This window comes from Branchiostoma floridae, chromosome 10 (genome assembly GCF_000003815.2).
Source record: "Branchiostoma floridae strain S238N-H82 chromosome 10, Bfl_VNyyK, whole genome shotgun sequence".
NCBI lineage: Eukaryota > Metazoa > Chordata > Leptocardii > Amphioxiformes > Branchiostomatidae > Branchiostoma > Branchiostoma floridae.
In genome coordinates, this window is record NC_049988.1 from 22,663,672 (window position 1) to 22,674,078 (window position 10,407).

General features: G+C 42.7%; 3 protein-coding genes across 3 annotated transcripts in view; all 3 read left to right on the top strand.

The window, feature by feature from the left end:
- Positions 1 to 10,407, top strand: part of LOC118424803 (zinc finger protein 665-like) — a 1,044,319-nt gene that overhangs the window by 832,080 nt on the left and 201,832 nt on the right. The gene's annotated exons all lie outside the window — the stretch shown is intronic.
- LOC118424824 (formin-like protein 2) overlaps positions 1 to 10,407 on the top strand; it is a 1,075,906-nt gene that overhangs the window by 804,392 nt on the left and 261,107 nt on the right. The window lies entirely within an intron of this gene.
- On the top strand, positions 7,529 to 10,375 carry LOC118424804 (ATP-dependent DNA helicase RecQ-like). Its single transcript, XM_035833584.1, has 3 exons — positions 7,529 to 8,081; positions 8,428 to 8,507; positions 8,766 to 10,375. The coding sequence occupies exons 1-3, from the start codon at positions 7,561 to 7,563 to the stop codon at positions 10,004 to 10,006; spliced, it is 1,842 nt and encodes a 613-aa protein (XP_035689477.1). The 5' UTR covers positions 7,529 to 7,560; the 3' UTR covers positions 10,007 to 10,375.

The window sequence follows — 10,407 nt, forward strand, 5'->3', positions numbered from 1 at the left end:
TTTCAGCCGACTCCGTCAGCCTTGTTCACGGAATGGACCCGTCTGCTGTAGCTTCCGGACGTGACGTCAGGGACACACGACTGCAGCAGAGGGTCGTAGATGCCAGATAACCTGTGTCGCCCCCAGTCTCTGTTCAACGTTGGACGGTGGGCGCGGATGTACACAGCCTCCTTAACTCCTCTTGCAAAGAACTCCGGCTCCGAGTCAAGGATTTTGACTTTCTCAAGTGAAACTGAGTGTCCTGGCGATTCAATGTGTATATGTTTGGATACCTCCGAGTTAACAGAACTTGGTCGTTGGTGTTCCAGAAATCTCGTTTTTAATGCGCGTTCTGTTTCGCCGATATATGATTCCTTGCACTGACCTTTGTTTGTATTACCTTGGCACGGTATGTGGTAGACCACTCCACATTTGTTCTCTCTGGGCGTTTTGTCTTTAGGAGATACAAGTATTTTCCTTAAGGTCTGGGTCGGTTTAAAACAGGTCTTGATGCCGTATTTTCCGAACGTCCTACGAAGTGCTTCGGAGATACCCTTGGAGTACGGTAAGACCACTAACCCCTTGTTAGGTTTGGAGGAAGTGGATTTCTTTGTTTCTAATGATTGGGGTGGCTTAGGCGTAGTTGCCTTTTCGATGGCCCAATCGGGGTATCCACACAGTTTTAGGGACTGTATCACGTGATCCTTCTCCTCCTCTTTGTCCTGGGGATCAGTGATAATGGTTTCAGCCCGATGGAATAGGGTGCGAATAACGCCTAGTTTGTGGTCTAGTGGGTGATTGGAAGAAAAGTTTAAGTACTGATCAGTGTGGGTTTTCTTTCTGTAGATTCTGATCTGGAGAGAGCCGTCCTCTTTTACCACTGTAAGTGTGTCCAAAAAGGCCAAGGAGTTGTTCTGCTGTTGTTCAAACGTGAACTTAATGTCTGGATCTAGACTGTTCAAATGATCAGTGAATTCCTCAGCGTACGCTTTCTTAAGTTTAGTATGAGTGTCATCCACATATCTGTACCACCATAAAGGTGGGTGGGGGGCAGTGCTAAGCGCAACTTGTTCAAGGTGTTCTAGGTACAGATTACACACTATAGGGGACACTGGGGACCCCATAGCGGCCCCGTGGATCTGTTGGTAGTAAATCCCATCATGGACAAAATAAGTGCACTTTAAGCAAGTGTTCAATAAATCGACAATCTGGGCAGGCTTCAATGTTGTGCGTTGTGACAAGCTTTGATCTTCTTTTAGTCTCTCTAATATCACCTTACAAGCTTTGTCAACGGGGACAGATGTAAACAGCGCTGTTACATCGTACGAGCGCAATTCCTCATCTTCTTCCACTCTCTGGTCTTTGATGAGTTCAACGAAGTGTTGTGAGTTCTTTACATGGTGTTGGGATCTGCCTACCAACGGGGAGAGGATCTCAGCGAGAAATTTCGAACACTTATATGTAATAGAATCAATAGAGAATCAAGAGAAGTCATGTACTAGAAGCTAAAATATATGTAAATGCAGGAAGAACTCTTCACGTGTCCTATTCTAATACATGAGAACAAGTCATCTCACAGTTACGAGCGTGTATATACTCTGGTGATGTGTTCTATGGTCAGTTGTATTCCTTTTTCTGTTGAAGTTCTGTAAAAGAATATAACTATTGTGTGAAAATTGGGAAGTTTAATAAAAGCACAAATCCGATTCTATTGTGTCTTGTGTCGAAGGTTACTTCTTCTCTTTAATAAAAGCACAAATCCGATTCTATTGTGTCTTGTGTCGAAGGTGACTTCTTCTCTTTAATAAAAGCACAAATCCGATTCTATTGTGTCTTGTGTCGAAGGTGACTTCTTCTCTTTAATAAAAGCACAAATCCGATTCTATTGTGTCTTGTGTCGAAGGTGACTTCTTCTCTTTAATAAAAGCACAAATCCGATTCTATTGTGTCTTGTGTGGACAATGTTGTGCTGGCCCGTTGGTCTATCCCAGCTGTGCTCCATCCCAGAAACGCCACTGTTTACGCCGAGGTCTCCATATTTGTTTCGACACTATCTTGACGTTTTGGGGTGCTCTGCTATGAGGATTGATGCATAGTTCGTAATCTACGCGATCGAATTCTATTTCATGAAGCGGCCGCTGAGCCTAGATCTTAGTTGATTATGTGAGGGTTAGACCGGCCCATGGAGTACCAAAGATGATTGGGTTTGTGCAAACTGAATTTTATGTAGATTTGGTTTACGTATATGCGATCTTCTATCACAATCTAACTTGGAAGAAACCGAGTGCACGTTCTGCATAAACACGTCAGCTTATAGAGGACTCGTCCCGATCGGAGCGCATCCTGGGTATCCAGAAAGCTGTCCTTCTCATGCGTCATGTTCTGGATATCGCAGATGTGCTTCGAAGCGCGTCTGCTGTAGAAGGGGTGGCGTATCCCAGAAGTGCGTCTGCTGTAGAAGGGGTGGCGTATCCCAGAGGCGCGTCTGCTGTAGAAGGGGTGGGGTATCACAGAAGCGTGTCTGCTGTAGATGGGGTGGCGTATCCAAGAAGCGTGTCTGCTGCAGAAGGGATGGCGTATCCCGGAAGCGCGTCTTCTGTAGAAGGGGTGGCGTATCCCGGAAGCGCGTCTGGTGTAGAAGGGGTAGCGTATCCCAGAAGCGCGTCTGCTGTAGAAGGGGTGGCGTATCCCAGAGGCGCGTCGGCTGTAGAAGGGGTGGCGTATCCCAGAAGCACGTCTGCTGTAGAAGTGGTGGCGTATCCCAGAAGCACGTCTGCTGTAGAAGCGGTGGCGTATCCCAGAAGCGCGTCTGAGCGGGTTTAGGCATTCATTATGCAAATTGTCTCATCATTGATTATACAAATCAGATACTGAATTGCATAACTGATGTTTATATGAAGCATCACAATGATCTGTTCACCCTTGTTGGGTTATTCCCTTTCAAATTCTGACACTAAACAGGTCCCTGCAATTCCAAACATGTCGCAATGGAAGCCAAAGCTATACCACTTTATCTCTGCCTCAGCAGCCGTCTACCACTCGACAAAAATAGCCACAACGTGTTCAGAACTCGAGATATTAAACCAAAAGTTCCGCTGCAGTACAGTGACAAGCCGCTAGGGGGCCCAGGATCCTCATCATGGCACCACACATAAGATATCAATAGTCTCTATCCCTGCGTTCCTGACTTACGCTTTTCTTCTAAACACATACATATATACAAATATACATACAAACATACATACATACATACAAATTGTACCTAAAACATAATCCTTTTGGTGAAGAAAGAAAAGGCATTAAGAAGAAAAGCCCGAAAGGTTTTATGATATGGCTAGTATTCTATAGTGTAAGCGGAACACGCTGCACACTGAATGTGGATAAGCAGGCATTACATTGACCTTTCACCACACAGTACCAGTCACCTTTCACCCCTTGCTGCTCCAGACAGACGCTTGCAGAAGGATTGTGCGGAGGTAATAATCGTCACTGGAAGCAGGTAAGAACGAGATATACATACACCATGACTGCACCATTATGAACTGTAGGGGGTAGAGGTCATTTCTATGGTATGTGGGCTACATTAGGCAGAAATATAAGACTGACGAAAGGTGACGAAAATGGGGGTGGGGAGGGGGGCATCTTTACCTTCACGGAAACAAAGGAAAACATTGCTTTTGCTCTGTTACTTTTACTTCCTAATTTTCTTGTCCAAAGAAATAATGAACTGGCCGGACCGCTGTCACCATGGTAACTGAGTGTGTAGCAGACACCCTGTGGTATTCCGTTACATGTAGCAAGTATCAGGACAAAGCTCGAGGCGCTGGATTATGAATGTGTTTGTGTAAGACTAAACAGATCTTGTTTAAAACGGCTAGTCTACCCGACAGGCGACCGATAAATGTACTCAAGATGCCGCTGGTGTCATTTAGGTCATTGGGAGAGTCTACTGTAAAACAGATGGCACTTTTATGTCGGGTGATTCGCAATGAGCTGTAGCCAATCACATAGGTCTTGAAGCTGTGACTTTAGACGATAGAGAAAATAAAACTGATTCCTTGGGAATAAACTGTTCATCGCATTATTTTTATCACTTACGGTCACTTTAAAGTGAACCTGATTAGTATATGTAGGATATATATATATATATATATATATATATATATATATATATATATATATGTTGTAATTGCAAAAACACACAAACAGAAACAAAAAAAAAAACACTCAATCGTAAATAGCTTTTAGGCTAGACAATGTATATGTAAATATAAACATTATTTGCTTGCAGTCATCTAGTTTTAGATAGTCTATTTCTTCTTTTCCAATAATTTTTTCTACTTCATTAGGTTCGACATGGCAGAAGTAGGCAATAAGTCTCCTACTGCTGTTTCCCAGAACGTCTGTGATGGGTCTCCTTCTGGAGTTTTATGTGTCAGGGATGAAAGTAAAGCCAAAGACCAGGCAACAGCGAGCAAAACCAGTTTGGTCGGTCATACCGGTGAAAAGCCATACACATGTGACCATTGTGACTATTCTGCAGCAGATATGTCGACCTTGAACCAACATCTAGCCACGCACACTGGTGACAAGCCCTACATGTGCGAGAAGTGTGGTTATAGGACAGCTTACAAGTCCGACTTATCCGTGCACATGAGAACTCATACTGGTGAAAAACCCTACAAGTGTGACCAGTGTGACTATTCTGCAACAAGGAAAAGCCATTTGGACCAACATCTAGCCAAACACACTGGTGACAAGGCCTTCAAATGTGACCAGTGTGACTATTCTACTGCACGAAAACACAGTTTACACCGGCATCTAGCAAGACACACCGGTGATAAACCCTACATGTGTGGTGACTGTGGGTACAGGACAGCTCGGAAGTACGATTTATCCACACACATGAGAACTCATACCGGTGAAAAACCCTACAAGTGTGACCAGTGTGACTATTCTTCTGCAGATAAGTCCACCTTGAACCGACATCTAGCCATGCACATTGGCGACAAACCCTACATGTGTGGGGAGTGTGGATACAGAGCAACTCAAAAGTCTACCTTATCCCAGCATATGAGAACCCATACAGGTGAAAAACCCTACAAGTGTCACCAGTGTGACTATTCTGCTGCACATAAGTCCAACTTGAACCAACATTTACAATTTACCCATGCACAGTGGTGATAAGCCCTACATCTGCGGGGAGTGTGGGTACAGGGCAGCTCACAAGTCTCACTTATCCCAACACATAAATACGAACACAGGTGAAAATCCCTACAAATGTGGGCAATGTGACTATTCCGCAAGAAGGAAAGCTGCATTAGACAAACATTCTAAAACCCACCGGTGAAGAACCAATAGGGGTTGTACTAATAGCTCCATTGAGCCAGTTACGTCGAGCCAGCTCCACGGAGCTATTAGTACAACCCTGCGCCCAACCTACCAGCTATGTGGAGCCAGCTCAATGCACTTTGCCACGTTTCACGTCACTTTCAATAGAAATTTATAGTTCGCTTTGAATGCATGTGGTGGAAATGCAATGAATCAGTTCTCAGTACAATTTTAGATACGCATCAATTCTCATATATATTGCAGAGAATGTACCTATATTTTTGGCACGTAGCCAATAGGTTTTACTTAGGGACATTTTAAAAGTAGAAAGCTCCTGGTTTGACCAGGTTTGACGTATCAAATCCATTAATGTTTTTCTTTACATGAATTTTATCTTTAATAAGAATCTTATATCTTACTCCAGGTTCTTGTTTGGATTGTGTGCATGCTTGCAGTTTTACATATGGATAAAGCAATGGCCCCAAACCAACACATTATTTTACAAGTTTGTTGAGTATTCAAATAACACATGAGAAATGGTGAATGTCATGATACATTATTTTGCAATTGTAGGCACGCCTCAGTTCTCATATATATTGCAGAGAATGTACCCATATATCTTTGCACGTAGCCCGAAGGCTTTGTTTGACATAGGAGAGTATAGAAAGTGATAAAATCGTGGTTTGTCAAATGCTTTACTACTTCTTAAATATACGTTTCCTAAAAACAGGTAATTATAACACGGACAAAATGCAAGCGCTAAAAAACTTCATCGTTTTCACAGTAGACTGACTACTCTTTGTTGTTGTAGTAAACGAGAAAAACGCCTAATACAATAACAACTTGGTATTTATTGATGGGAGCTCTTTTAACAATTTTCTTTATAAAAGCTGTGCTCATGTGAGTCTGGACCACTGAAGAAACCATATTGGTGAAGCCGATTTGTACATGTGTCACACTAAATTAAAGTTACCAACAGGAACTATGGCTCCAGCTGTCTTACTGAGGGGTGACTGTGGTGAGGCAGATGTCGGTTAGTGTGAGGATCAGTTCGATCCATATATACTATAATTGTTCAACGGTTTGACACCGACCATTAAAATGTTGTACCCAAAGCTGTGTTCCACTCATGGCGTCTTTCTCTTAACCAAGGCAGCCCGGACACACGTAAATCCTGTTTTAGAACAAATCCTTCGTTCAAGGAGGTTAAAAATCACTTGTTTTTCTTTTTAACCTCCTTGCTTCGTTCTTGTTCTCCCACTGAGAGTTTGCTTGTTTTTCTTCAAAAGATACTGTAACAAAACTCCAACCCAGCAAACGGCTCCCCCTGGCGCCCAAGGTTATATTGCACCGTTAGGTCATCACTATACTTGGCAGTATTTTGACATGAAAATAGAATCTATATATATATATATACAAACAAATAAAACACTGTCGCACTTATTCAGCCTTTCGTTTTTTTTCAAGACCTTAAACCGGTCCGTGTGGACTCAACAGTAGTACTCAACAGGGTGGACCATAAATCTTTCTAAATCTTTCTGATAATTTTGCTGTAAATGTACTTATAATAGTAATATTAGCTTTAGACTAAGTTATTTCTCTTAGAAAGACAGCCTAGTACAGAATTATCAAGCTTGTTTACATATAAAGAGACACATTACAACAGGACACATACATACAAGGTTAATGTATAAAATGTTATTACATTAACAACTGATTATTTCCGTGCTGTTTGAAAACAATATAAGAAGTAAGGCAGAACAACGGAAAAAGAAAAATCCAGACAAGGCGCATAATAAGGGCAGCTCCTCTGAAGTGTAGGCGGAACGCGCGGCACACTGAATGTGGATAAGCAGGCATTTCATGACCTTTCACCTTTCACCCTTGCTGCTCCAGACAGACACTTGCAGGAGGATTGTGCGGAGGTAATAATCATCATAGCCTGGATACCAGTCCCTCGCTCTATACTATAGCCCTTTCGCGGTAATGTATAATCCTTATGCCAGGGAAGGTCCAAGCCCCAGTCTCTATTTGCACTCAGAGGTAATGGCATCCAGTTTCTGATAACTATACCCGCGAGGGTCTGGGCGGGCCGGATAGGCAGCCTTCTCAAAATTGCACCTCTATGTGGGCAAAAATCCCGACCAATGGCTGACCCGGTTTCTACAGCCGCCCGTTGATTGGTAAACCGGGACGCCCCGCCCGGCTTGGCGCGGCCGTCTGTTTTGCATATCTATCAAAACAGGCAACATGGCGGAGGCCCAGGACCCTGCCAAAGACGCTATCCGGGATTCTATCGCTAAAACTTTGCTTCCGCTCGAAGGAATCGACTGCTTGAAACCTGAACAGAGTGCTGTGCTGGAACACTTTCTGTCTGGCAATGATGCCATGGGACTCTTGCCCACAGGGTTTGGTAAATCCCTGATTTACCAGATTGCTCCCGCTGCCTCTGGACTTTTGAGTTTCAGCGCCCATTGTCCGAAGCACATACAGACGGCGAAGTACCCGATCCTCATCGTTCTTTCTCCCCTTATGGCGCTCATCAAGGATCAAGTCGTAGAAGCCCAGCAGTTTGGATTGTCGGCCGTGTCGCTGTGTAACGCCAGTCCTTGTGACGAAAGGCGAATTTTGGACGGAAGTTTCCAGTTAATGTTTGGAAACCCTGAGACGTTCGTTCTTGATCCAAAATGGCGGGACATGCTTCAGAGTACGGTGTTTCAAGAAAACCTCGTTGGAATCGTCGTAGATGAAGCCCATAAAACGCCTAATTGGTATGCATATTTTAAAAACTTGCCTCGAATTTAAATTGCATGATTGAACGATTTGATAGCCTGTAAAAATGCAACAGATATCATTTTTAGCGTCTCTAATTCGAGGCGCCCCCCTCCCACCTTTCGTTCCAAGTACGGCATCACGGAGTGCATGTGCCCTTGTTGTTACGACAATAGCGGAAGCCATTAAGAGATAAATGAAACAAAATTAGTGTGTAAGGATGTAACTTGCGTAGTATAATTTGCGGGAATCATTTTTTTTTTTTGCGTTACATCCGTGCAGTGGAAGTCACCGAAGCCACAGTGACTATGTACTGTACTCACTGCACTGCTCTGTTCTTTGCAGGGGAGAAGCTAAGAAAGGAGGGAAGGCATTCAGGGAGACGTTCGGCAGGATTGCTGAGCTTAGGTCACTGTGCAAGCAAGGTGAGGTCAACTTAATTGTAGCCTTTTCAGTTTTCAGTTTTCAGGCATTTTTCATATGTTACTGACAGCTTCTGAAATGCTGCTTTATAATATTCTTTATCAAACGTCTTAGTCTACAAAATCTAGTCTAAAAAGAAGAAAATACAGTTGAATACTCACCTTTAACGGTTGTCTCCTTTGCAACATACAAAATACAAAGGTAAATAAGAAGAAAAAAATGTAAAGCTACTAATTATGCATTTTTTTTTTTAAATGCAGGGACACCAATTTTAGCTCTGACAGCATCAGCTGATCCGCAGACAAGAAAGGACATTGTTCGGCTACTGAATATGAGTAAGGACACTAAGTTTGTCGAAGGTTGTCCGAATCGTATTAATATTCGACTGTCTGCTAATCGCATAAAGCCAACTGACAACCTCTCCTGTTTGCACTGGATCGTATCTGGCGTGAAAGAAAACCCCACAGAGTTTGGTAAGGTGTTGATATACTGTAAAGAATTTGACAAGTGCGGTGCTGTATGGTGCCATCTTAAGGCAGCACTAGGTGACCAGGCTTATGTTGGCAAGAAGGTGTATTATAACTGCCGAATACAGGTGTTCCATAGCCAGTCACCGCCAGAGTTGAAGGAACACATACTGCATTCTTTCAGGAAAAATTCATCTGTGTTGTCCATTGTAATCGCCACCACAGCCCTGAGCATGGGAATCAATTTCCCAAATGTAAGGTATGTTGTCAACTATGGTCCACCTGAGGACATGGAAGATATGTTGCAACAGATTGGTAGGGCTGGGCGGGATGGTGCACCCTCCCATGCTATTATGTATAGTTATGCACAACAGAGGTGTAGCAAGGATGTAAGAGAGTATGCGAAAGGGCTGAAATGTCTTAGAACTTTATTGTACAACAAGTTTGAGTCAGTGCCGACCACAGTTCCACTTGAACCAGGCCATGCATGTTGTAATTTTTGCCACAGTTCGTGCTCATGTGACAGTGCTTCTATGTCATGTAGCGTAAGCGCCTATGCCTTTGAACAGTTAACTCCCAATGTAGTCAAAACAAGCCCATCATTACAAAGAAGTGTAAGTGATGAACAGCGGGAGTTGTTGAGAGAAGGGCTCTACCATTACAGACATTCTATAGTTAAGGGCAAAAGACTTATGTTGTCAGTAGCACAAACTACTGGTTTAAGTCCAGACTTTATAGATGCTGTTGTGGACGATTGTGAATATATATTTTCTGTAGATTACATTCTAGAGAACTTCAATGTGTTGTCGCCAAAATATGCAGAGGGAATCATGCAGATTGTGAACAAGGTGTTCCACGATAATTTAGACTTAGATGATCTATTTGATGCCATCAGTGATGAGTTGAGTAATGACATGGAACCTTCCGGTGACAATCATATGCCACCAGCTAGCTGGGTCAGTTTGGAGACTCCCCCTGAAGGTGTCTTGGTATTTCCCTATGATAATGAAAACTATGACAGTGACAGTGACTAGGTAGGTTCAATGCAGTATCATCACATTGCCAGTCTCAGGAATTAGTCATGACAGAACTGTTTATGTTGTAACTTGTTGCAGGGATGTAAGGAAGTTGCTATAAATGATATAGAAACACTTGCAACATAACAATGAAGTGGATGTTAACATTTATGAAACAAAGTTGTATAATCGTTATACATGTATACTGGTACTACAATGTTGTTATTATTGTGCTTACCTGAAAAAAATGTTCATTATATAACAGACCTCAAATTTAAATTTGCCGAACAGTCCCAAATTGAGGAAGAAAGGTCCAAATCTGTTTTTTTAAGTATGTATCACAACAGTATAGTTAAGTCAGAGTACAGTATTTTTCTATAAAATTATTGTCAATTACAATAAACTCAGAATCAACACAG

Excerpts from the sequence above, each read along its gene's own strand:
- LOC118424804 (XM_035833584.1), top strand. The coding sequence starts at position 7,561 with ATGGCGGAGGCCCAGGACCCTGCCAAAGACGCTATCCGGGATTCTATC. Across the intron at positions 8,082-8,427 it reads GCCCATAAAACGCCTAATTG|GGGAGAAGCTAAGAAAGGAG; the intron begins GTATGCATATTT and ends TGTTCTTTGCAG. Across the intron at positions 8,508-8,765 it reads TAGGTCACTGTGCAAGCAAG|GGACACCAATTTTAGCTCTG; the intron begins GTGAGGTCAACT and ends TTTTAAATGCAG.